This window comes from Pollachius pollachius (assembly GCF_949987615.1).
Source record: "Pollachius pollachius genome assembly, chromosome: 4".
NCBI lineage: Eukaryota > Metazoa > Chordata > Actinopteri > Gadiformes > Gadidae > Pollachius > Pollachius pollachius.
Genome location: NC_136937.1, coordinates 6,980,942 through 7,006,929, shown reverse-complemented (window position 1 = coordinate 7,006,929; position 25,988 = coordinate 6,980,942). Strand labels below are relative to the sequence as shown.

Below are 25,988 nucleotides of genomic sequence, written 5' to 3'. Positions count from 1 at the left end.
AACCAACAGACCGCAGTCTGTCAGGTTGGATAGGCACACTTCCTCAACCCTCGCCCTGAACCCTGGCGTTCCACAGGGCTGTGTGCTGAGCCCCCTTCTCTACCCCCTCTTCACCTACGACTGTACACCTATACATGGTTCCAATACGATTGTTAAGTTTGCAGACGACACTACGGTGATTGGTCTCATCAGCGACACTGATGAGACGGCCTATAGGGAGGAGGTCCAGCACCTAACTGCGTGGTGCACCGACAACAACCTGGCTCTCAGCACCAAGAAGACATAGAGCTCATCGTGGACTTCAGGAAGTCTAGAGGTGGCAGACACACTCCCATCCGTATCAACGGGACGCAGCAGACCAAGGGCCCCTATAGGACCCAGCGGACCGCTGGGCCCCTACAGGACACAGCAGACCAAGGGCCCCTATAGGACCCAGCGGACCGCTGGGCCCCTAAAGGACGCAGCAGACCAAGGGCCCCTAAAGGACCCAGCGGACCGCCGGGCCCCTATAGGACCAAGCAGACCAAGGGCCCCTATAGGACCCAGCAGACCGCTGGGCCCCTATAGAACCCAGCAGACCGCTGGGCCCCTATAGGACCCAGCGGACCGCTGGGCCCCTATAGGATGCAGCAGACCGCTGGGCCCCTAAAGGACGCAGCAGACCAAGGGCCCCTATAGGACGCAGCGGACCGCCGGGCCCCTATAGGACCCAGCAGACCTAGGGCCCCTATAGGACGCAGCAGACCAAGGGCCCCTATAGGACCCAGCGGACCGCCGGGCCCCTATAGGACCCAGCAGACCTAGGGCCCCTATAGGACGCAGCAGACCTAGGGCCCCTATAGGACGGTGGTGTTAACTCGTCTTTCCTCATTGTTTTCTCGTTTTGTTTATTTCTAACCAGTCGGTCTGCATCTCCTTCCTGTTGGCGTGTATCACTGGAATGCTCTTTCAGTTCCTCTCAGAGGTCCTTTGAGGTCGGATTGTTTTATTAGTAGTGTTAAGAATAATTAAATTTATTGAGGAAGTTTATTTCATAAACTGGTATTTATGAGATGCTGCCCTGCTATGCGGAGGTACTCATCTCTTGTGGTTTCCTGAACGTAAACTCAGGCTACTGGCAGAACTGGTCCTGTTGGGTACTGGTGATATATTAGCCTCCTCGGGACCCACTATGCTCAGACCCAGAGACAGACAGACAGATCGGACACCAGAAGACCGTGAAGATGACAGCTGTAGTGTTCCTCCTTCTGCTGCTGAGCCTGTGCTGTATTCCGATATCTACAGTGGGGCAAAAAAGTATTTAGTCATCCACCAATTGTGCAAGTTCTCCCACTTAAAAAGACGAGAGAGGCCTGTTATTTTCATCATAGGTAAACCTTAGCTATGAGAGACAAAATGAAAAAAAAAAATCCAGAAAATCACATTGTCTGATTTTTTAAGAATTTATTTGCAAATTATTGTGGAAAATAAGTATTTGGTCACCTACAAACCAGCAAGATTTCTGGCTGTCACAGACCTGTAACTTCTTCTTTAAGAGGCTCCTCTGTCCTCCACTCGTTACCTGTATTAATGGGACCTGTTTGAACTCCTTATCAGTATAAAAGACACCTGTCCACAACCTCAAACAGTCACACTCCAAACTCCACTATGGCCAAGACCAAAGAGCTGTCAAAGGACACCAGAAACACAATTGTAGACCTGCACCAGGCTGGGAAGCCTAATCTGCAATAGGTAAGCAGCTTGGTGTGAAGAAATCAACTGTGGGAGCAATTATTAGGAAATGGAATACATACAAGACCACTGATAATCTCCCTCGATCTGGGGCTCCACGCAAGATCTCACCCTGTGGGGTCAAAATGATCACAAGAACGGTGAACAAAAATCCCAGAACCACACGGGGGGACCTAGTGAATGACCTCCAGAGAGCTGGGACCAAAGTAACAAAGGCTACCATCACTAACACACTACACCGCCAGGGACTCAAATCCTGCAGTGCCAGACGTGTCCCCCTGCTAAAGCCAGTGCATGTCCGGGCCCGTTTAAAGTTTGCTTGAGAGCATTTGGATGATCCAGAACAGGATTGGGAGAATGTCATATGGTCAGATGAAACCAAAATAGAACTTTTTGGTAAAAACTCAACTCACCGTGTTTGGAGGAGAAAGAATGCTGAGTTGCATCCAAAGAACACCGTACCTACAGTGAAGCATGGGGGTGGAAACATCATGCTTTGGGGCTGTTTTTCTGCCAAGGGACCAGGACGTCTGATCCGTGTGACGGAAAGAATGAATGGGGCCATGTATCGTGAGATTTTGAGTGAAAACCTCCTTCCATCAGCAAGGGCACTGAAGATGAAACGTGGCTGGGTCTTTCAGCATGACATTGACCCCAAACACACCGCCCGGGCAACGAAGGAGTGGCTTCGTAAGAAGCATTTCAAGGTCCTGGAGTGGCCTAGCCAGTCTCCAGATCTCAACCCCATAGAAAATCTTTGGAGGGAGTTGAAAGTCCGTGTTGCCCAGCGAAGGCCCAAAAACATCACTGCTCTAGAGGAGATCTGCATGGAGGAATTGGCCAAAATACCAGCAGCAGTGTGTGAAAACCTTGTAAAGACTTAGAGAAAACGTTTGACCTCTGTCATTGCCAACAATGGGCATGTAACAAAGTATTGAGATGACCTTTTATTATTGACCAAATACTTATTTTCCACCATAATTTGCAAATAAATTCTTTAAAAATCAGACAATGTGATTTTCTGGATTTTTGTTTTTCATTTTGTCTCTCATAGCTGAGGTATACCTATGATGAAAATTACAGGCCTCTCTCATCTTTTTAAGTGGGAGAACTTGCACAATTGGTGGCTGACTAAATACTTTTTTGCCCGACTGTATATGACATCACTAGTGGTGATCTCATCCAGCACTGATCTAGGTGGACACACCCACTAGTGATGTCATATGGGGCAGATTTTCGAATCGGCTTGTAAGGCTAATCACACTCAAACCTGGTGGTTTAATATGTCCCCTTTAATGTATTTACACAATTGAACTTATATTTTGTCTTGTGTTTATGTTGTGTACTGTGTTCTGCTGTCCATCTTAGCCAGGACTCTCTTTTAAAAGAGATTTTAATCTCAATCAGACTAACCTGGTTAAATATGGATATCATAATAGTAACCCAACAGAGAGGAGGAGAACCCAATAGAGAGGAGAACCTGGACTACAGAGGGGGCGGCGGCCCCTGGTGGAGGAAAGACAACATAGCATATTTTCCAGTGTGTCGAGTTGAACAGTCGCATGTCGTTTTCTGATTGGTGCAGAGCAGTTTGGATTTTCTTTTTTTCGATTTCAGTGTAGCTACTGAAGTCCTTATTTAGGGAGTAATAATTTACCAACTTTTCATCATACAAACTAATAATTTGTATTAATAGCAACAGAGACAATATAATCCCTCCTAATTAACCAGCTGGTCTGTTGTGTTGTCATGTTGTGTTTTTTTCAGGTTGTGTGTCTCGGGTTGTGTGTCTTGGGTTGCGTTTGTCTCGAGTTGTGTGCTTCTCGGTCGTGTGTCTCGGGTTGTGTGTGTCAGTACCTCAGGTTGTGTGTCTCGGGTAGGTGTCTCGGGTTGTGTGTGTCTCAGGTTTTGTGTCTACACACAACATGACAACACAAGGAGGCGAAGGAGGGGGGTCCCTCTGCTCCCCCTCCCACCCGCCACTTTTCCCGCGGTGCCGCAGGTAGTTTCGGCGCCAGTCCTTCAGACATCTGGCTGTAGGTGAACCACGTGACCCGCCATCTCGAGCGGCGACCGCGGCTCCCCGGTGACCGACGGATCGCGCCTGTCGACCCGCCAACAAACGAGTGTGAGCCAGTTCGGGCTACGCCCCCATTGGTCAAGGTTTGTCTACGCAATGAGATCACTCAGCGCTGGTTGGCTGTGACACCATGACGCTCCAGCTCGTAGCCGCCGATTGGCTGCGGCGAGCCAGGCTCCTGAGAGCGCCAGAAAACAATCTTTAGCGGGTCTTCTTCAGACTCCAGCCCGGGTTCAGTCTCCGGAGTCCCGCTGCAGAGTCCAGAGTGAACCGGACCGTCTGCGGCTATGAGGACCTGAAGACCTGAAGACCCCCTCCAGACCCTCCAGAACTACTGGGCGATTTAGACCAGGATTACCTTACCTTTACTAAGGTAAGCCACTAAGCCGGACAACTGGACCCCCCTTCACAGGGGTCCAGACCCATGAAGACCTAACACCACAGCGGTATTAAACAAACGTTACCTGTTTTATACTTCACTGATACTTCACTAAGTTCGATTATACTTAAATGTGTTTAATTAAATTATGAACTAGAAGTTTGGACGCTGCTAGTTACTACTAAGTAACTAGTGGTTACTACTAGGTTACTAGTCATCACCTGGTTACCAATGCATCAATCTTCACTAGTGATTATGTATGACAAGCCCTCTGGGTCTCCGGTCAGGAGGGGTTAGATGATCTGATGGTTAGATAATCCTCTGAGGAGACCGTTGATGTTAGCTCTGTTAGCTGGGGGCTAGTTAGCGGCGCCTGGTGTTAGCGCCAAATTATCTGACCTCCCCTGAAAGATCTCTCACTCACTCACTCACTCACTCATGCACGCACTTACTCACGCACACACACACACACACACAAGTCTAGACTGTAGAGGAGATGTGGTCTAGAGGAGACATGGTCTAAAGGAGATGGGGTCTAGACTCTAGAGGAGGTCTTGTCTATATTGAGATGTGTTGATGTGATGTGGCCTAGACGCTAGAGGAGGTCTTGTCTAGATTAAGATGTGTTGATGTGATGTGGCCTAGACCCTAGAGGAGGTCTTGTCTAGATTGAGATGTGTTGATGTGATGTGGCCTAGACCCTAGAGGAGGTCTTGTCTAGATTGAGATGTGTTGATGTGATGCGGCCTAGACTCTAGAGGAGGTCTTGTCTAGATTGAGATGTGTTGGTGTGATGTGGCCTAGACCCTAGGGGAGGTCTTGTCTAGATTGAGATGTGTTGATGAGATGTGGTCTTGTTTAGATGTTTCGCGTGTCGCTGAAAGACCTCAGCAGTCCAGGGAGGACCATGGACCTCAGCGGAGACGTCCACCGTTCGGCAAGCGACCAGAAGGTAAGACAACCACACAACCATCATATGTTGTTAACGTGTATTAACAAGTTCCTAATAATCCATCATGTGTTATTAACGTGTATTATCATGTTGCTAATAGTCCATCATGTGTTATTAACGTGTATTATCATGTTGCTAATAGTCCATCATGTGTTATTAACGTGTATTATCATGCTGCTAATAGTCCATCATGTGTTACTAACGTGTATTATCATGTTGCTAATAGTCCAGCATGGGTTTTTAACGGGTATTATCATGTTACTAGTAATCCATCATGTGTTCATTCATGATACCGTATAGGTAATAATGTGGTGGCTCATGTTCGTGAGAGTTCATATATTAGATGGTATTAGAAGTATAGATTATCTCTATAACAGAAGTATAGAGATAATACTAGATGTTATATTAGATGTAATACTAGGTGTAATGTAAGATGTTATATTCTATAGATGTTATACTAGCTGTAATCCTAGATGTAATGTAAGATGTTATATTATTAAGATGTAATACTAGCTGTAATCCTAGATGTCATATTATAAAGATGTAATACTAGATGTAATGTAAGATGTTATATTATAAAGATGTAATACTAGATGTAATCCTAGATGTTATATTATATAGATGTAATCCTAGATGTTATATTATAAAGATGTAATACTAGATGTAATGTAATATGTTATATTATATAGATGTAATATTAGATTTTATATTATAAAGATGTAATACTAGATGTAATGTAAGATGTTATATTATATAGCTTTAATACCAGATTGTCTCCCCAGGAGAACATCTGTACTGGGCGGCCTTCCTCTGCCCGGAGCCCCACTGAGCTCCAGTCTCCCGCTGACATGCGGACGCCTGTCAAACACGCGGACGACTCCCCCCAGCCTGAGCCCTGGACCCCCACGGCCAACCTGAAGATGTTGATCAGCGCCGCCAGCCCCGACATCAGACGCATGAGAAAGGTATCAGTAATCAATACTATTACCAATACTAACTATATATAAGCAATACATTACCCATATCTATCTCATCAGTAAACAATTATTTCAATAACAGTGATCATATACTATGTGGACGGCTGGTTTAAGTAAGGGATAATGCTGACGAGGTGTCCATTATCAGGAATTAATGGACGATACCTCCGCGTCGTCCATTAATTCCTGATAATGGACACCTCGAAGGGCATTATCCCGCTTATACCATGGTCTCTTGCCAAAGAAAATAAATTAAGACCATTCATTTATATTTTCATGCATTTCACAATCCAAATATAAAGTTTTTCCAAGCCATAACTTTGTTTCCCTGGTAACGCTTGAGGTTTTGACTAATACCTGGAACGATCATTACCCTCCCTAAAGGTTCTTATGCAACGGAAACGTTGTTCACTACTCCAGTAAATAGGACGGACCTTAGCTACGACTTGGCAACGGGAGGTATTCAGAATTCAGGGGTTAATGCACACCCTGCAGCCAATCAGAATCGAGTATTCCCCCAGGCCGTGGTATAAAGCTGTGTAACAACCACAGTGGTCTCCATGGTAACACACCGCCGACCACGGTAGACTGACCCGGCTCGCCGTCCATTCACCTCTGGTGTGTTCTGAACGCTGCCCTCCGATTGGTCTGTTCCCAGTGTGATGCGGTGGAGGAGGAGGATGAGGGGGAGGATGGCGAGGCCAAGCCCAGCAGGAAGCAGAGGAGTCTGGGGCTGCTGTGTCAGCGCTTCCTGGCCCTCTACCCCGACCACCCCCAGGACAACGTGACCATCTCATTGGACGAGGTCGCCAGCAGTCTGGGTGAGAGCGAATAGCCTGCCGGCGTTCTTACCCAGGTAGTAGAACCCCCAACCCTGCAGTGTTAGTGCCTTGCTCTACCTACTGAGCTACAGGGAGTATAACCCCCAACCCTGCAGTGTTAGTGCCTTGCTTTACACAAAGGCCTGCAGGTAGACAGGCGACACTGGGGGGAGTTGAACCCAGAACCTCTGGGGTGTAGGGTTCTAACCCGGCGTGTCTCCCCAGGCGTGGAGCGGCGGCGGATCTATGACATCATCAACGTGCTGGAGTCCCTGAGCATGGTGGACCGCGTGGCCAAGAACTGCTACACCTGGTGGGGCCGGCGGCGCCTGGGGGCGCGGCTGGGGGAGCTGCAGCGCCACGCCCACCAGCAAGGCAGCGACCCCGCTGCCACGCCCCGGGACGAGGAGGCCGCCGACGGAGACGGCGCCAGTGGTGAGGAGGAGCCCCGGTGGTTCACGTCCTGTTGACTGGTCTCGACTGCCTGTTTTGTGTTCTTGACTTCCTGTCCTTTGTCCTGACTTCCTGTCTTGTGTCGGTGACTTTCTGTACCGTGCTCCTGACTTCCTGTCGCATGGTCTTTACTTCCTGTCCCTTGTTCTTCTCTTCCTGTCCCGTAGTCCTAACCTCCTTTCCTGTTGTCCTGACTTCCTGTCCTGCAGTCCTGACTTCCTGTCCCATGCTCCTGACTTCCTGTCCCCTGTTCTTGACTTCCTGTCCTTTTGTCCTGACTTCCTGTCTCATGGTCTTTACTTCCTGTTCCGTGTTCTTCTCTTACTGTCCCGTGGTCCTGACTTCTTTTCCTGTTGTCCTGACTTCCTGTCTTGTGGTCTGCAGTGACGGCCAACAGGAAGGACAAGTCTCTGCGCATCATGAGCCAGCGCTTCGTGTCGCTCTTCCTGGTGTCGGAGTCGCAGTGCGTTACCTTGGAGATGGCCGCCCAGCTGCTGATCGACCACAACGCCACCAGCCACAGCAAGTACAAGAGTAAGACGCGCCCCCACTCACCTTGTCATTCATTCTCTCACCCTGTCAATCTGTCACGTACTCTGTCACCCTGTCACGGAGCCGTTTCTCAATACCAAGTAAGCTAACTGCGGGCTCGTGGACTTGGAAGTTCGCACTTGGCAAGTCCAGACTTCCAAGTACAAACCCCCGAGGACGGGAGTACGCACCTGCAATTAGAACGGCAGCAGACTCGATGACTTCACCACCTCAGCTCATCCGTTCACTGTGCTACGGCCTCATGTAGGCATATACTACTGAACAATATAAACAAATTATATAAAACAAAACACCAGCCTCTTTCGTTTTATTAATAGCAACAGAGACAGTATTTTAATATTAAAATACAATAGTAGTTAAGGTGTCGGCTAAGGTGTTCTCTCTCCCCTCCCCTCAGCTAAGGTGCGGCGTCTCTACGACATCGCCAACGTCCTGACCAGCCTGGCGCTCATCAGGAAGCTCCACGTCCGCGGAGACCGGGGCAGGAAGCCCGCCTTCCAGTGGCTGGGCCCGGTCTGCTTCGGCGCCCCCCCCGGTGAGACCCTCGACCCTCGCCCCTCGGCCCTCGCCCGTAGAGCTCACCTGTCTCTGTTCTGCCGTTCTTCCCGTCTTAATTTCACCTGGTATTAATAAAGTCATCTTTCCTGTGGACATACAATTGCCATGGCAGCAGTCGCTCCACCAGAAGGTGTCTCACAGCCAATCGCAGTTCCGAGTGGCAGGGAGGCCAAGCTGACTCGCCACGCCTCCTTCAATGTGCCGCCAAGCCGTAGCCCCGCCCACCGCCTGGTGAACTCCGCCCCCTGCAGTCCCACCTCCAGGCCAGCAGGTGAGGACCTGTTAGAGACCATGTCTGTCAATGCAGCGAAGCCTTACTGTATGTTAATGTGTTTGCTCCTCTTCCTCCTGCTCCTCCTCTTCCTCTCCCTCCTGCTCCTCTTCCTACCCCTCCCCCTCCTCCATAGTGGACAGTGACCCCACTCAGCTCTTCCATCCATTATTGATTATAGGATCGATCACTCTCTAAAATAGATCCAGTATTTCAACCCCTCCTCTCTCTCCCCCCCTCCCCCTCCTCTCTCCAGCCGTATCCCAGCAACCACTGGACTGTTCTAGACACGCCCTCCTGGACCTCAGCTGCAGAGAGTGAGCTTACACACACCACATATTATGGGATGTTTCTGAACTCCGCTGACCTGTTGCTGACGCTATTTCTGTTGCCATGGTTTCAGGGGCGTGTCGACCCCCCTGCAGGCCCCCTACTCACAGCCCCACCCACATCCTGAGGAAGACTCCGCCCCTCAGCGGGTGGCCTACCTGCCCAGCCTATCACAGCCCTCTGTGGTGCTGCTGTATGGGGGTCAGAGGTCACCCAAGAGGAAGAGGGATGGAGAGGAGGTGGAAGAGGAGGAGACTGAGGTTTGTTTATTTGTTTATTTGTAGGGGTCAGAGGTCACCTGGCTCTAGGGTGTTCGGGGTCAGAGGTCACCTGGCTGCAAGGTGTAGTAGGTAAGGGTCAGAGGTCACCTGGCTCTAGGGTGTAGTAGGTAGGGATCAGAGGTCACCGGCTCTAGGATCCATTAGCAGCATGTCGTCATGGTAGCCCTGGTTGATGGTCTGTTGTTTTTGTTGCAGAACCACCATGGGGGGGGCTCTGACCCCAGGAGCCCCGCCCCGCCCTACCACTACCTCTACGTCCCGCACAACGCAGGTACGTTACCCAGAGGCCCTCACTAATGGTCGTCATGGAAACACCCTCCGACCAGCCTACCAAAACACCCAGGCGGTCCAAAAGCCGATTTGTTCTTCTGTGTGTGCGTGCGTGTGTGTGTGTGTGTGTGTGTGTAACTAAGAACAACACCAAGGGTGTCTTGACCACACCCCCTCTTCTCTGACTCCTCCCCCCTCCTCAGGCCTCAACAGCATCAACTTCCTGTTGTCCGCCAGCCAATCAGCAGCCGGCCTCTCGCTGCCCACGCTGGCACTGCCCTACGTGCTCCTCCCCTCCTACCCCGTCGCCCCCGGCGACGCACACCCCTCCCCCCTCGGCTTCCTGTCCCAGGCCAACTTCCTAATGGGCGGGGCGGGGCCTTACGGGAACCCGGGGGCGGAGCTTGGTGTGACGCTAGCCCCTCCCCCGCAGAGCAAGAGGGACGACGTCGCCAAGCAGCAACCACTGGTGAGACAACCGCCTGTTCTCGTAGCAACCCGTTACCGTAGCCAATCGGAAAGCTCCATGTGGTGCTCTCAGCGAACACGGGTTAACTTAACTTATAGTTAACTTAGTTAGTTAGTTAACTTACGAATCAAGAAACGAGGCTCCGCCCTTTTCAGTTCCATGCCGTTGCCATGGTGACTGTTACTGTTGTCAAGCTCTTGTTGTTTTAACCTTTGACCTCAATTCATTCCCGCCCCAGACGCCTCGCACCCCAAAAGAGACCACGGCCACTCCCAGCGGCGGGGCCTTCTTCCAGACGCCGGGGACTCTGGATAGTGTAGTCCCGGCCATCGGCAGGAGAAAGAGAGGCTCTGCCCAGAGACGGCTGGACGTAGGCCACGCTCCCCAGGCTAGTTGAGCCAATCGCAGCGCACTGCTCTCTGGCCAGGAGAAGACCTCAGAGGAAACTCAGTGTCTGATCTGAACAGAACATTGATCATAGTTCTATGATCCAATACTTAAATTGAACTTCTTCAAATGTAACATATTCTGCAGGACAACGTTTGTGGAGGTTGACTGAAGGAAGCTCTCGATGTTACCTCCTCTGAAGCCTCATGGCCAATGGATCCTCTGGCTACTCTGTCTTGTGGAGACCGACGGCGGCCGTGTTGTGAACACAGCGCCCTCGTGTGGCCACAGTGTGTGTTATGACCACATGGTTCTTCCTGTCTATTGATTTGTGTTTTTACTCCAATGCTAATTTATATTTTAATTAATATATGTGTTAATGACTTGTGGAGGATAACGATGGTGTCTTCTCGAAGCAGTGCCCAGTGGACCGGAGGTCAGGAACTGCTTGAATGTTTGAGGTTAAATCACTAAAGCCTTAAGTTTACAGCCAGGCGGCTGCTGCTAATGGTTACTATGGTTACCCTGGTGCTGCCCTCTGGGACCTTTGACCTGAGACGGTGCTGTCGTCGTGGCGACCGACGTTTCTAATACTTGAATGCCCTGTCGGGGACTTAGTCTTCCAGATATGAATTTTGGAGATATGGAATTACTGTAACGTACTGTGACAACCACTAGCCTCACGAAACAAGCTTTACGGTAGGGGCTGTAACTTTACAACCTGGTACCCTGCTGTAACTTTACACCCTGGTTCCTGGTACCCTGCTGTAACTTTACACCCTGGTTCCTTGTACACCAGCTCATGCTGGTTTCGTTCATCACTAAGGTGCAGACTTGGGTAAGAAAGGAAGCTTCTAATGTCTTGTTGAACGGCTGGACGTGGCCTTAATACGACCATTGCACCAGCTCTCTAATGCCTTGCTCAATGGTAAGCATTTAGGGGCCAGACACCCCACGCCCTGAAGCATTCTGGGCCACGCCCACTTATTCAACATGTCAAACACAAATGTTAGATACACTTTGTAATAAAATGGTTAAAAACTAACAAATGTTTCATGTGTCTTTAACGTGTTTGAAATGGTTCAAATACATCCAGCTGAAACACTTTAGATATTTGTAAAATGCCAGGTGTTATAAGAGTGCATCAGATGATCTGTAGTGGGATTCTAACTGCAGCACGAACGATGTCCCTGTTTGAAGAGGGGCAACGTGACTGATGAGGTTCATGTTTCAGTTTACCTATAATATACTCACCTCCAGAGCCAGCAGTACACAGTACTGCAGTACAGTATTACAATACTGTGTTCTCCATGGACACAGTACACGGGATTACAGTACCGTGTACTCCCCCATGGACACAGCAGTACAGTACTGTGCAGTACACAGCATTACAGTACTGTGTATATCTCCATGGACACAGCAGTACACAGTATTACAGTACTGTGTATATCTCCATGGACACAGCAGTACACAGTATTACAGTACTGTGCAGTACACAGTATTACAGTACTGTGATACTGTGGTTCCTTCAGGTGCTGAAGTGGTTTTCAAACTGTCAGTGGTTAGTTTAGGTTTTTACTGAGTTGAGTAGATGTGGAGTAGTTTACTTAATTGTTTCCAGGCGTTTAGTGAGTAGCTTTGACCTCTAGATTGTTTTGTTAAAGCATTAAAGGGGTTGGTTGATTGGCCGTTACAAACTAGATATTACAAGTGGGAGGGTCCACCCTGCTGACGGACAGATCAGCCCACCAGTTAGGTGAATCAATCTCCCCTACCAGATAGTACAGTCCACTGTAGACTGGATGGGTGATCTAGCCATCATAAATCCACTTGTGCTGTCACATTTCAGTGATCCCACCTGATTGGCTGGTACGACAGCAGAGCTGTGTTTCGTGCCCTCTGATTGGCTGGCCTGGGTAGCAGTAACAAACATGAGCAGAGCAGTCGTGATGGACGTCGTATTTTATTATTAAAGCCATTAAAATGGAACCATGCCCAATAGATAGATCTCTACGTCTGAAGCGGAGTACAGGGTCCGGTACTGGGAGGGAGGGGTCTGGGGTACAGGGGGGTCCCAGCACAAGGGGGGTCCGGAGTAAGGGAGGGTCAGGGGGCGTGTGCTTGTGGAGCGTCAGGGCAGGAAAAACAAGCGTCCTCTGCTGCTGGAAGAAAGGCTGAGGTCGGTGGGGGGGGGGTCGAGGTCAGCGGGGGGTGGGGTCTGGGTTGGTCATCTGGGGCGGGGCCAGACAGGTATAGGGGTCCATGTTGTTAGGGTTACTTGATTGAAGGCTGACCTCTGAACTTTGACCTTATAAAATAAACAGCTGGTTCTGGAGTCTTCCGTCCGAGGAGGGAGGGAGGGGGGGGCACGGGGGGGCGATGATGCGAGCATGGGTCCATGTCCTCCTATAAATCCTTTAAATATTGCATGATCACATTTTAGCTTTTACAAAAGAAACAACGAAGGAGGACAGCTTCTGTCTTTACACTTTGTACATCCAGTGAGGAGCTGGGCGGCTAGGAACACAGAGGAACATCAAACCAAACGAATACTCAACATTCACTTTGTACAGCGGCGGCCGCGGCCAGCCCATAATAGTCCCGAGCTTTGATACATGCAGTGGACGTGTGGTCGGGGTGGGGTCGAAGGTCACTAAACGCTACCGTCAGTCAAAACTATCGCAGTCTGGTGTTCCTCGCTTCCACCGGGGGGGCGACAGGAAACCCCAACACACGCAGAGAGGAGGGGGTACACAGGAACAGGAAGCGATGTCACTGCAGGAGATGGGTGGGTGGGGGGGGGGGGAGGCGGGTCTCCGAGATATGGCCCGTTCTCTTCCTCTCTGTAAACATGGCGGCGCCCTTGTCTGATCTTCTGATCCGCAGACGAAGAGCGAACAGAAGAAGAACTCAAAACAATAGAACTCAAAAGTAAGAAAGGAATCAGTGCAAAAAGGTACAGACCAACCGAAACACGTCGACGAGACGTACGCTAGTGGAATGGAGGTGTAAACTCAAAGGGTCTCTGATAGGTCAAGGGTCGCGGGGTCACAGGGAACCAAGACTCGCCACAACATCATTATTTCATCTATAAATATTTAAAATAAATACTACTTCTCATCACATTGTCTGTAGGGTCAGCGGTCGGCCATGGTCACCTGGAGACCTCCTGGTGGGTACTGGTCGGTACTGGTCACCAGGAGACCTCTTGTGCGGCCTTGGACCGGTACAGGTCGGTCCGGGTCATCAGGAGACCTCCTCGTGTTAACTGGTCCAATCCGGGTCACCAGTAGACTGGTCGGTCCATGGCCCTGGCGACTGTTGCCCTGGCGATCGATGGCCTTGCGACCGTTGCAGTGGCGACCAATGGCCTGGCGACCGTTGCCCTGGCGACCGTTGCCCTGGGGACCGTTGCCCTGGGGACCGTTGCCCTGGGGACCGTTTCCCTGGCGACCGGGACATTGGACTTAAACGGACACGTGCAAAACTCTGGACCTTTAAAAGACTTTCCCTTATCCAAGTCACACTCAAAACAACAAATAAAACAACTCTAAAAACAACAGGAAACAAATAAAACTCCCGTCTCCGTTGTCCCGACAACCACACCCGCAGGGGGAGGAGCTTCAAACCGGGCCAATCGAGAGCGCTGGATGATGCAGAACAGAAAAAGGAGGGGGGGGGAGGGGATGTGCAGGGGGGAGGAGGAGGGGTCAGAGTTCATGTGACACTGGGCTCCTCCCCACTCCAAACCACACATGCCTGGCAGCACAGACCGTCCAATGGGCAACAAGAGGAGAGGCGAAGGGGGCGGGATCTTCTCCTATTGGTGGAGAGATAGAGGGTTGGATGGTGAGCAGAAGTGCTGGTGTGTGTACTAGATGGTTGTACTAGGTAGCACTCAGCACCTAGTACCACCATCTAGTACTGACAGCACTCAGAACCAGATGTTACTAGATGGTAGTACTAGTAGCAGTACTGGAGATAGTGCTAGTAGCAGTACTAGGTGGTAGTACTAGGTGGTAGTACTCGTTGGTAGTACTAGGAGCAGTACTGGAGATAGTACTAGTAGCAGTACTAGGTGGTAGTACTAGGTGGTAGCAGTACTTTGTAGTAGTACTTGGGGCTTGTAGCAGTACTAGGTGGTAGTACTAGGGGCAGTACTGGTAGCAGTACTCTGTGGTAGTACTAGTAGCAGTACTGGTGGTAGTACTAGTAGCAGTACTGGTGGTCCCGGCTGTTGTAGGTGGGCGTGGCAGCAGGAGAGTGTGTTGAGGTGTTTCATGCGCGCCCTGCCAGGTGACCTTCTGCTCAGGGGGCGATTTCTGTCCTGGGGGGGGGCGGCAGGGGGCGGGGCCTCTAGACCAGCTGGTAGCCGGAGCCCCCGGTCTGGTCGTAGTCCACCGTGTACTGACTGGTCCAGTCCACCGCCACCGGCCGTATCAGACCGCAGCACCGCACCTCGAAGAAGTCCATCAGGTTCCTCACACAGCCGTGGCTACACACACACACACACACACACACACACACACACACGTTAAGACATGATAGCCAACAGTAGTTGTTATAGTAGGAGTCAGTTAGCAAAATATCTTTCTATCCCCCCCCCCTCTCCTCCTCCCCCCCCCTCCTCCTCCTCCTCCTCCCTCCCTCCTCCTCCTCCCTCTCCTCCTCCTCCTCCTCCCTCCTCCCCCCCCTCCTCCCTCCTCCTCCTCCTCCTCCCTCCTCCTCCTCCCTCCTCCTCCTCCCCCCCCTCCTGCCCCCCCCCTCCTCCTCCCTCCTCCTCCTCCTCCTCCCTCCTCCTCCTCCTCCTCCCTCCTCACTTGAAGGGGCTCTCGATGGAGGTCGCGGTGACTTTGAAGTGTTTGTATCGGCGGGCGTTCATCCTTTCGTTGGTGGTGATGCCGAGACCGGCGATCTGAACACAAGAGAGACAACCGGACAATCAGAGCAGAGGAGAGACAGTAACCAATCAGAGCACAGGAGAAACAGCCCACCAATTAGAACGCAGGAGAGACAGCCCACCAATCATAGCACAGTAGTCCCATCCACCAATCAGAACACAGGAGACACATCCACCAATAAGAAGGTGGGGGGTATAGGGTAGGAGGTAGGATCTAGGAGTTAGGAGGTAGGGTCTAGGAGCTAGGAAGTAGGGTCTAGGAGCTAAGAGGTAGGGTCTAGGAGGCAGGAGGTATAGGGTAGGAGGTAGGAGGTAGGGTCTAGGTGCAAGGATGTAGGAGCTAGGAGCTAAGAGCTAGCAGAAACGGTCTAGGAGGTAGGGGGTAGGTTCTAGGAGCTAGGAGGTAAGGTCTAGGAGCTAGGAGGTAGGGTCTAGATGCTAGGAGGTAGGATCTCACCTGGTACAGTTGACACAGGATGAGCACAGCGACCCACATAAAGTGGAAAACGCTGTTGAGGAACATCCAGAACATCCATGGAGAGCAGGAGGCAATCTGGGTCAGATAGAGCCAGAAGCCATCCTGGGAGTACGAGGTGGAGCAGTGGATCCTCCAGTCTACATAGAGATACAACACATAGATATACAACACATAGATAAATAACACAGAGCCAGAAGCCATCCTGGGAGTACGAGGTGGAGCAGTGGATCCTCCAGTCTACATAGAGATACAACACATAGATATACAACACATAGATAAATAACAAAGGGCCAGAAGCCATCCTGGGAGTAGGCGGTAGAGAAGTGGATCCTCCAGTCTAGATATACAACACATATAGAGAGAGAAATACAACATATAGATATAGATTTACAACACATAGATAAGGTAGAGGATGCGTGTGACTCACAGCAGATGCAGCCGTAGATCATCCAGCAGATCATGCACAGCAGGAAGAACAGATAGCCCATGAAGTAGCGATGGTTACCACTTCCTGTACCGTAGAAACAACAGGATGTCAAACCTCACATGGACCTCCACACCGGAACAGGGGTTGATGGTAGAGCTACTGATAATAGTGTTTGTAATGATGATACGAGGAACCCGACTGTTACAATTACTAGTACTGCTAGTACTACTGCTATACCAATACTACTATCAGTAACACCAGTACCCCTGCTGTACTAAGCCCAGTAACACCAGTAACCAGTACTGCTAAATTGACACCAGTACTGCTGCTGTACTGAGACCAGTCCCCCCTCAGCGGGCGCTACCAGTCCCCTCAGTAATACCAGTTATCCTGCTCTACTGACTCCAGTCCCCCCAGTGGGCGGTACCAGTCCCCCCCAGTAACACCAGTACCTACCCACACAGTTGCCCACCCAGGGGCAGTGGTGGTCGAACTTGGCGATGCAGCGGTTGCAGACGGCGCAGTGCTTGGAGCGGATTGGCTTCCGGATCTGGGGAGGACAGGAGTGGGAGTAGGAGTGAGAGTGAGAGTCGGACAAGGAGTAAGAGATCAGGAGTGAGACCAGGAACGAGCATGTGAACAGGAGTGAGAGAAGGTGTGAGAATGAGTCCAGGAGTGAGAGAAGGAGTGAGAGAGTGGGCAGGAGTGAGATAATAAGTGAGAGTGTGGACAGGAGTGAGAACATGGATGAGAGTGAACAGGAGTGAGATATTGAACAGGAGTGAGATACCGATTGAGAGAGTGAATATGAGTGAGCGAAGGAGTGAGATAATGAGTGAGAGCGTGAACAGGAGTGAGGGAGGGAGTGAGAACAGGAGTGATAGTGAACAGGAGTGAGAACATGAGTGATAGAGGGAGTGAGAACAGGAGTAATAGTGAACAGGAGTGAGAACAGGAGTGATAGTGAACAGGAGTGAGATACAGATTGAGAGAGTGAATATGAGTGAGCTAAGGAGTGATATAAGGAGTGAGATAACGAGTGAGATAGTGAACTGGAGTGAGAACAGGACTGATAGTGAACAGGAGTGAGAGAAGGAGTGAGTGTGTCCTACCAGGCAGGTGCTACAGAAGACGCTGAGGTCCAGGCTGCCGGTCTCAGCCAGCTCCACGATGGTCTGAGTAGAGACGCCATTACAGTCAACATTACTATCAAATACATTTCTTACTCATATATAGATATTGTATCAACCTCTTTCCAATAGTCATTTCTAGAACATATCCTTTTGTTTTCATATTTTACAAACATATTGTAAAGGAATTCATTGGATCAAACATTACCATGAAATAACAATACCTCATATATCAGCCCCTCCCGCCCCCCCCCCCCCCCCACACACACACACACACACACACACACACACACACACACACACACCTTCTTCTTCTGCTCCTCCGAGGCCTTGATGATCCCAGGGTCCGACTTCCAGGACTTGCCAAAGTTGTAGAAGAGCGCCACGGAGTTGAGCAGGAACGGGAGGTGGACCGTGGCGAAGGGGAGGTGTGCAGCGCCGTCAAGGAACACACACTCTCTACACACAGTGACCACACACTGAGCGCACACATTACCTCATGTTAACCACACACTGAGCGCACACTTTACCTCAGGTAAACCACACACTGAGCGCACACTTTACCTCATGTTAACCACACCCTACACACACTTTACACAATGTTAACCACACCCTACACACACTTTACACCATTTTAACCACACACTACATACACTTTACCCCATGTTAACCACACTCTACACACACTTTACCTCATGTTAACCACAATCTACACACATTTTACAGACAGACAGACAGACAGACAGACAGACAGACAGACAGACAGACAGACAGACAGACAGACAGACAGACAGACAGACAGACAGACAGACAGACAGACAGACAGACAGACAGACAGACAGACAGACAGACAGACAGACAGACAGACAGACAGACAGACAGACAGACAGACAGACAGACAGACAGACAGACAGACAGACAGACAGACAGACAGACAGACAGACAGACAGACAGACAGACAGACAGACAGACAGACAGACAGACAGACAGACAGACAGACAGACAGACAGACAGACAGACAGACAGACAGACAGACAGACAGACAGACAGACAGACAGACAGACAGACAGACAGACAGACAGACAGACAGACAGACAGACAGACAGACAGACAGACAGACAGACAGACAGACAGACAGACAGACAGACAGACAGACAGACAGACAGACAGACAGACAGACAGACAGACAGACAGACAGACAGACAGACAGACAGAGACATCTCCCATGAATCTGAATAAGGCGGTAGTATAAGGCCCCAGAGGATATCGTTCCAGAACCAGTAGAACCAGGTGGTGTACATCCAGAACTTGGTGGCCAGGTAGATCCCCAGGGGCAGAGCGCTGTGCATGGAGTGGTCGAAGAAGTGGTCGAAGAACGCCCTGAGAGAGAGAGACCACGGTCAACAGAACCTACATAGTTAAGAGAGCCTAGAGAACCTAGTTAACCGAACCTAGAGAACCTAGTTGACCAAACCTAGAGAACCTAGTCAACAAAACCTAGAGAACCTGGTCAACAAAACCTAGAGAACCTAGTTAACAGAACCTAGAGAACCTAGTTAACCAAACCTAGAGAACCTAGTCAACAAAACCTAGAGAACCTAGTTAACCGAACCTAGAGAACCTAGTTAACCGAACCTAGAGAACCTAGTTAACCAAACCTAGAGAACCTAGTTAACCGAATCTAGAGAACCTAGTTAACCGAATCTAGAGAACCTAGTTAACCAAACCTAGAGAACCTAGTCAACAAAACCTAGAGAACCTAGTTAAACAAACCTAGAGAACCTAGTTAACCAAACCTAGAGAACCAAGTTAACAGAACCTAGAGAACCAAGTTAACAGAACCTAGAGAACCAAGTTAACAGAACCTAGAGAACCTAGTTAACCAAACCTAGAGAACCTAGTCAACCAAACCTAGAGAACCTAGAGAACCTAGTTAACAGAGCCTAGAGAACCTAGTTAACAGAGCCTAGAGAACCTAGTTAACAGAACGTAGATCACATAGTTAACAGAGCCTAGAGAACCTAGTTAACCGAACCAACAGAACATAGAAAGGCTACTGTGCTGTAATATATTTTAAATTTTATTTTAAATTTAAGTAGTATTTCTTTGTGTATCTGTGTGCATGTGTCTCTGTGTGTGCCTGCGTGTGTGTGCGTCTATATCGTGTGTGTGTGTGTGTGTGTGTGTTTGCGAGCTTGCGTCTGTGTGTGTGCATGTGTCTAAATACGTGCGTGTCAAGAGTGTGTGTGTGTGTGTGTGTGTGTGTGTGTGTGTGTTTGTTTCAAAGTGTGTGTGTGTGTCTTACTTGGAGAGGAACTGAACAGCCAACCACACGGCTGCATACATCAGGCCCTTAGCCAACCAGGAGTCAACGTCCAGGTCAGCGATGAACCCCACCAACCAGATGACCAGGAAGGGGGTCCCCAGCATCACCTTCTGACGGAAATCCTGGGGGCCGGGGGGGGGGGGGGGAGGGGGGGAGAGAGACTGCTTTTATTTGTATTCTACCTACTTCCGTCTATATAATTCACTTTCATCTTTTTTCTTTTCTTACTTTGACCTGTTTTATGTTTTATAAGCAGGGCCAACATTTTCAACTGATTTCCATGTGAATGTTTGAAGCTGTGTTGAAATGTTTCACAGAGAGAGAGCGAGAGAGAGAGAGAGAGAGAGAGAGAGAGAGAGAGAAAGAATGAGAGAGAGAACGAGAGAGAGAGAGAGAGAGCGAGAGAGAGAGAGAACGAGAGAGAGAGAGAGAACGAGAGAGAACGAGAGTGAGAGAACGAGAGCGAGACTAGCATGGTTATCATCTCTACTATCTACAACTATACCTACACACTGAGGTCCCCTATTCAATCTTTCTATAATCAATACCTTGATCAGCTAAGAAGAGCAGAGTCCCAGCAAGACAGGAGGTTAAAACAGTCACATGACAGAATGGTTCTATTATTAGATATTAAAACATATCCACATGATCACATACACACCAGAGTTTTACTATGGTCACCTCACACACAGCGTCATCATGGGCATGCACGCGTGCGTGTGTGTGTGTGTGTGCGTGTGTCTGTGTGGTGTGTTTGTGTCTGTGTCTGCGTACCTTGTCTATCTTCAGCCTCTTCAGGTAGGACGGGCTGTCGTAGCCCTTGGCCTGACGGGCCTCCTGCAGGTGGTTGATCATCCACACGTTCTTCCTCTGCTTGGCCAGGTCCAGGGGCGTCTCCCCCTGATGACATCACACAGCATGATGACATCACAGCATGACATCACACGGCATGATGACATCACAAACAGCATGACATCACGGCATGAAATCGCGCACAGCAGGAAATCACACACCATGAGGCTATCACACAGCATGATGACAACACACACACAGCATGATGACATCACAGCATGACCTCACAGACAGCATGACCTCACACACAGCATGATGACATCACATATGTGATGTTACCAAAATATTACCAAATCCAAAAGCAAATGCTTTAAAGAGAAGAGTTATTTATCGTGCCATCAATCATTGGAATAATTGCCCGTAAATTTAATAGCAAATTCTTTCAAATATCATTTGAGAATGCACTATTTAAATTTGTGAGTAGGGAATGGACATACCTACTGTATGAATGCAATGATTGTAATACCCATGAATGTAATAACTTTATCTGAATAATTTGTTGTTGATAATGATTTACTCCCTTTATATTATCATTGTTACCAGAATTATGATTTGTATCTTGTGTATTGTTATGTTTTGTGTCTTTATGTGTGGACCCCAGGAAGACTAGCTCGTCCCACTTTGGTGACAGCTTATGTGGATCCTTTTAAACAATAACACTAAACACACAGCATCATGACATTACACACAGCATGACGGCATCACACACAGAATGACGGCATCACACACAGCATGACGGCATCACACACAGCATGACGTCATCACACACAGTATGACGGCACACACATCATGATGACATCACACGACATGACATCATCAAATAGCATGACATCACACCATCACAACATGATACGATGGGTGCGGACGTGCGTTGGTCACCTTGATGTTCTGGGCGTCCACGTTGGAGTTGGCCTCCAGCAGCAGGCTGATCACGGTGGTGTTGCCCGCCAGCACGGCCCAGTGCAGCGCCGTGTTCTTGTGGTACTTGTCCCCCAGGTTCACCGACACGTTGAAGGTCAGCAGGAGACGGGTGGGGTCCACACTGAGACCACCAGAAAGGAGGAGCGAGGTCAACGCTCTGTTTACACCATCATATCTGCTCTATTATTTGTACATCTAAATCTATACATCATCGTCTCTGTACTATTATATCTATACCGATATCTGATATAAATAGCTATATCTTTTCTATTATATACAGTTATTTCTGTTATATATAGTTATAACAATAGCTATGTTTTGATCAATTGCTGATCCTGCTATTAACACACACACACACACACACACACACACCTGTGTGTCCTGTAGGCGGCCCACATCAGAGGGGTCATGCCATTCTGATCCATCATGTCCACGTCCTGAGGAGACAACACCAGCTTAATCCAGTTCATACCGGGCTCAACCAGTTCACACCGGGATCCACCAGTTCTCTAACCCAGAACTGAATTAGTTCACAGTTGGAACAAGCCTAACCAGTTGAAACTAGTCTAAACCCGACTTAGACTGAACCAGTTTGAGATTCATGAACCTTTAAGTGAGACTAAACCGGTCTGAACCAGGCTAAACAGGTTCAGCTGAACCTACTGGACCCAGACCCAGGGCTGTGAATGGCTGTGGGTTGCGGGGCCTCTGATTGGCTACCTGTCCCTTGGCGATGAGGTAGGCCACGATGGAGGTGTGGCCGAACTGCGCAGCGAGGTGGACGCAGCTGCAGCCCTCGCCGTCGATCAGGGAGGGGTCGGCACCGTACTTCAGCAGCTGGACCACCATGGAGAGGTGGCCCTGTCTGAGAGAGACCGACAGACAGACAGACAGACAGACAGACAGACAGACAGGCGTTAGCTGAAAGATGTGACGCTAGCAGTGATGTGAGGTTTGCCTGTTCCTGATTGGATGGTCGTGATGTCATGCGTTACCTTGTGGCCCAGTGCAGAGGTGTGGAGTTGAGGTCTCCTCCCAGCTGGTCCACCACCGCACTCTTAGATATGTAGAACCTAGAGAGAGAGAGAGAATAGTACAGTAGTTTACCTCATGCTAGGTTACCCACACTGCTAAAGAACAGCAGTGTGGCACAGGGGGTAATGTATAGATGGTAGTGTGTGTCTATATTGTGAGTGTGTAGATGGTAGTGTATGTCTATAGTCTGTGTGTGTGTGTGTGTGTGTGTGTGTGTGTGTGTGTGTGTGTGTGTGTGTGTGTGTGTGTGTGTGTGTGTGTGTGTGTGTGTGTGTGTGTACCTACTTGACCAGGTCTATTCTGTTGTTGATGGCGGCCCAGTGGAGGAGTGTGACGTTCTCCTTGTCCGGCTGTCTGACGTCATATCCTGCGTCCACAAGCTCCCGACACCGCTCGAAAATACCGTACCTGGGGGCGAGAGACCTGGACTTAGAGAGAGATCTCATTCTCTCTCTCTCGCTCTATCATCTCTCTCGCTCTCTTTCTCATCTCTCTCTTTCTCCTTTACTCACTGCGTTGCCTTGACAATGTCCCAGGTGCTGTAGTCGTCCACGTGGCTCTTGCGTGCCGTGTTGTCACTGCTGTAACCATGGCTACCGCTGTGATGGTGGGTCTGGGGCTTCATCTCCTGAAAACACACAACATATAGCTCAGCTCAGGTAGGGGTCAGGGGTCATCGCTCTAGAAGGCCTACAGGTAGGGGTCAGGGGTCACCTGGCTCTAGGAGGCCTACAGGTAGGCCTCAGTATTTAATCCAGTAAAAGGCAGTACTTGGTACTTTGGGATAGGGATGTAGGTTGACCTCTGACCCCTACCGGCCATGACGCGCCACTGTCCCGGTGCTACGAGTATTACTGCAGAGCAAACTCTGACTAGCCTCTTAATGAGCCTGCTGCTAGCTGCAGAGCTAACACTGACTAGCCTCTTAATTAACCTGCTGCTATGGGGTGTAGTGAGAGTAACATAAGAGGAATTACAGCCTCTATGGATTCAGCGAGACAGGGGTCGTGGGGTCGTGGAGTCAGGAAGGGTGGGGGGATGCATGGACATATGGCCGTCTGTCCCTGGATGGGGGGGGGGCAGAATGGTTTGCCAGGTTCTCTACCGTCAGCCACAACCACCAGCTGGCCGGCAGAGTGCTGAGAGATCCAGACTCAGCCCTTTGGTGCAACACTACACACACACACACACACACACACACACACACACACACACACACACACACACACACACACACACACACACACACACACACACACACACACACACACACACTACAATACACAGTGTAGGCATTAGGCAACATCAACAACACACTACATGGTGTAGGCAACACAAACTACACACACATACACACTACACTGCATGATGTGTAGACAACATCAACGACACACACACACACACTACCCAGTGAGGGCAATATCAACTACACACCCTACACGGTGTAGGAAACACAAACTACACACAGTAAACAATTTGGTTGTGCCTAAAAACAACACTACTATTGATATCATCCTGTCATTACAGTACATAACGGTTGATCTTGGTAACTATATGGATGTATTGCGGAGTGCTGTGTGGACTAGGTGGGGTCTGAGAGAGAGAATCCTCTGTTGGTACCAAGGCTCCTTACCGCCAACCAGCTCAACCACAACATCACACTGATGCTCAATCTTGTTGCCGAGGGCAACTGGGCACCAGTCTCCTTTTCTCTTGAGAACTGGTTAGGTTGAGTACCGAGTTAACTAGGGTTAGTTTAGTACCGAGGGTTGGGTTTGGTAGTCAGATAGGTTAAGGAGTGTACATATAGATTGGATAAGGTTTAGTAGAGTAAGATTCAGTACAGGCTAGTTTTGGTTTAGTACAGTGTTAGATAGGGTTAGGTTAAGTAAAGTTTAGGTTAGGTTCAGGGCTTTATTTATGGAATAATATATGAAGACGGCTCTCAGCTGGAGGCTTCTAGAATACCACAAATAAATAAGAAGAATAATTTGTAATAGCTTAAAAACCTAAAAACGCCTCCAACACAAAATGCTCACCAAGACTGGAACCCAATATAAAAACAAATGAACACTGTTATAAAGTTACGTTATAATGATGCAGCTCCTGGCAGTTTTGTCTTTATGAACGAACTCCAACGTTCATCTAATATGATAGGGAATTATTGATCCTAATGTATTACATAAATTAATATCCAACCCTTCCTGAAGCTCAAACGAAGGCAGATTAAAACTAAGATATGAGATATGTTCTGATTATCTTCTATAATGTGATTATATTTTGGTGGTTCATTTGAATAACTGATTCTGGCAGATATCATTTTGACATTGGAAATAATATGAAATACAAATAATAAAAAGCGGTGCTGGAAAGAAGTTAAGATGACCTCAACATGTAGTCCGTCTGATGATAACAATAACATATAAATACAATTTTAGGAAATATCATCTGACACACGTCAACAATAGACAGTTGCACGTTGGATCATCACCAGACCCTAATTCTACTTATAAGGTTATTATATATGTCCTATTTTCTATTATTGAGCGGAACAATTGTCACAGAACCAATCCCCGGGGTTAGAGAGGTCCTGGGGGTCTTCCCCCCTCGCCTAGCCTGGACCCATTGAGGACCTGCTGGCCTGGGTCGTATTGGTGCCCCTACTGGTGCGTTTATCCAGAACCAGTAACCCAGTATCAACCTGAAGGGTTGTGTATGGGCATGTCTGTCCACCTAGAGGTTCGGGTTAGGGTTAACCCGGGTTAGGGTTAGGGTTAACCCGGGTTAGGGTTATCCCTAACCCTCGGCCTAGCAGCAGCACCAAGACGGGGCTCTGCAGCAGGGCTAGCGCTAGTTAGCCGCTACCTCCGGGAGGCAGGGCGTCGGAGCAGACCTGTCTGCGACCCATCGGCTCCGAGACGCCGCCGCGGGGGATTGACGGCCCGCCGGTACATTTTAGCTCCGTGCAGAAACAAGAGCGACTCGTACCTCGGGGTGCAGGACTGGGACGCAGCCTGCTTCTGTCTCGTACTCCTCCATAGCGTCAGCCATCTTGGTGGTCCTTCTCGCTGAGCATTGTGGGAACTCGGTGGTGTTGTGAGCAACACACCGCAGGATGCGAGGCGATGGAGGATGGATGGGTGAAGGATGGATGGATGATGGATGATGAAGGATGGACGTTGAAGTCAGAGCGACGGTGTACTGGTGATACGTAATCACCCGGATTAGGATTATTTAATTACGCTTCTGCAAATGTGTGCGTCTCTGTGTGCATGTGTGCGTGTACGTGTGTGCGCGTGTGCGTGCGTGTGTACGTGTGTGCATGGATAATGATATGATGGATAATGCATATGTTGTTGAGCTGAACCATTTGAGCTTTGTGTACTTCATGTTTTAATACTGGTTCCT

The 25,988-nt window shown here is 49.3% G+C and overlaps 2 protein-coding genes across 2 annotated transcripts; one reads left to right on the top strand and one right to left on the bottom strand.

Annotated features, from left to right (window-relative positions):
- Positions 1-4,042: 4,042 nt before the first annotated feature.
- On the top strand, positions 4,043-11,452 carry e2f7 (E2F transcription factor 7). The gene is made up of 13 exons (XM_079734618.1): positions 4,043-4,184; positions 5,053-5,142; positions 5,925-6,107; positions 6,778-6,940; positions 7,166-7,375; positions 7,778-7,927; positions 8,343-8,480; positions 8,616-8,774; positions 9,031-9,091; positions 9,178-9,364; positions 9,581-9,656; positions 9,859-10,124; positions 10,363-11,452. Exons 2-13 carry the CDS (start codon positions 5,053-5,055, stop codon positions 10,519-10,521), a joined length of 1,842 nt encoding a protein of 613 aa, XP_079590744.1. The 5' UTR covers positions 4,043-4,184; the 3' UTR covers positions 10,522-11,452.
- Positions 11,453-12,458: 1,006 nt separating this feature from the next.
- On the bottom strand, positions 12,459-25,645 carry zdhhc17 (zDHHC palmitoyltransferase 17). Its single transcript, XM_079734038.1, has 17 exons — positions 25,569-25,645; positions 23,093-23,208; positions 22,866-22,988; positions 22,541-22,618; positions 22,266-22,410; positions 21,918-21,982; positions 21,504-21,666; positions 20,547-20,672; positions 19,752-19,894; positions 18,714-18,826; positions 17,752-17,876; positions 17,429-17,491; positions 16,773-16,866; positions 16,317-16,400; positions 15,869-16,026; positions 15,332-15,426; positions 12,459-15,006 (listed from the first exon to the last, which is right to left on the bottom strand). Exons 1-17 carry the CDS (start codon positions 25,629-25,631, stop codon positions 14,868-14,870), a joined length of 1,893 nt encoding a protein of 630 aa, XP_079590164.1. The 5' UTR covers positions 25,632-25,645; the 3' UTR covers positions 12,459-14,867.
- Between the last annotated feature and the right edge of the window lie 343 nt (positions 25,646-25,988).

Bases quoted from the DNA above. Each gene is read 5' to 3' on its own strand.
- e2f7 (XM_079734618.1), top strand. From the start codon at position 5,053: ATGTTTCGCGTGTCGCTGAAAGACCTCAGCAGTCCAGGGAGGACCATG. The intron at 6,941-7,165 runs GTGAGAGCGAAT...GTGTCTCCCCAG, and splicing joins CGAGGTCGCCAGCAGTCTGG to GCGTGGAGCGGCGGCGGATC. The intron at 9,657-9,858 runs GTACGTTACCCA...CCCCCTCCTCAG, and splicing joins CTACGTCCCGCACAACGCAG to GCCTCAACAGCATCAACTTC.
- zdhhc17 (XM_079734038.1), bottom strand. From the start codon at position 25,631: ATGGCTGACGCTATGGAGGAGTACGAGACAGAAGCAGGCTGCGTCCCA. The intron at 18,827-19,751 runs GTAAGACACACA...TCTCTCTCTCAG, and splicing joins GCTGTTCAGTTCCTCTCCAA to GGCGTTCTTCGACCACTTCT. The intron at 17,877-18,713 runs ATATCCTCTGGG...ACGGCGCTGCAC, and splicing joins GTTCTACTGGTTCTGGAACG to ACCTCCCCTTCGCCACGGTC.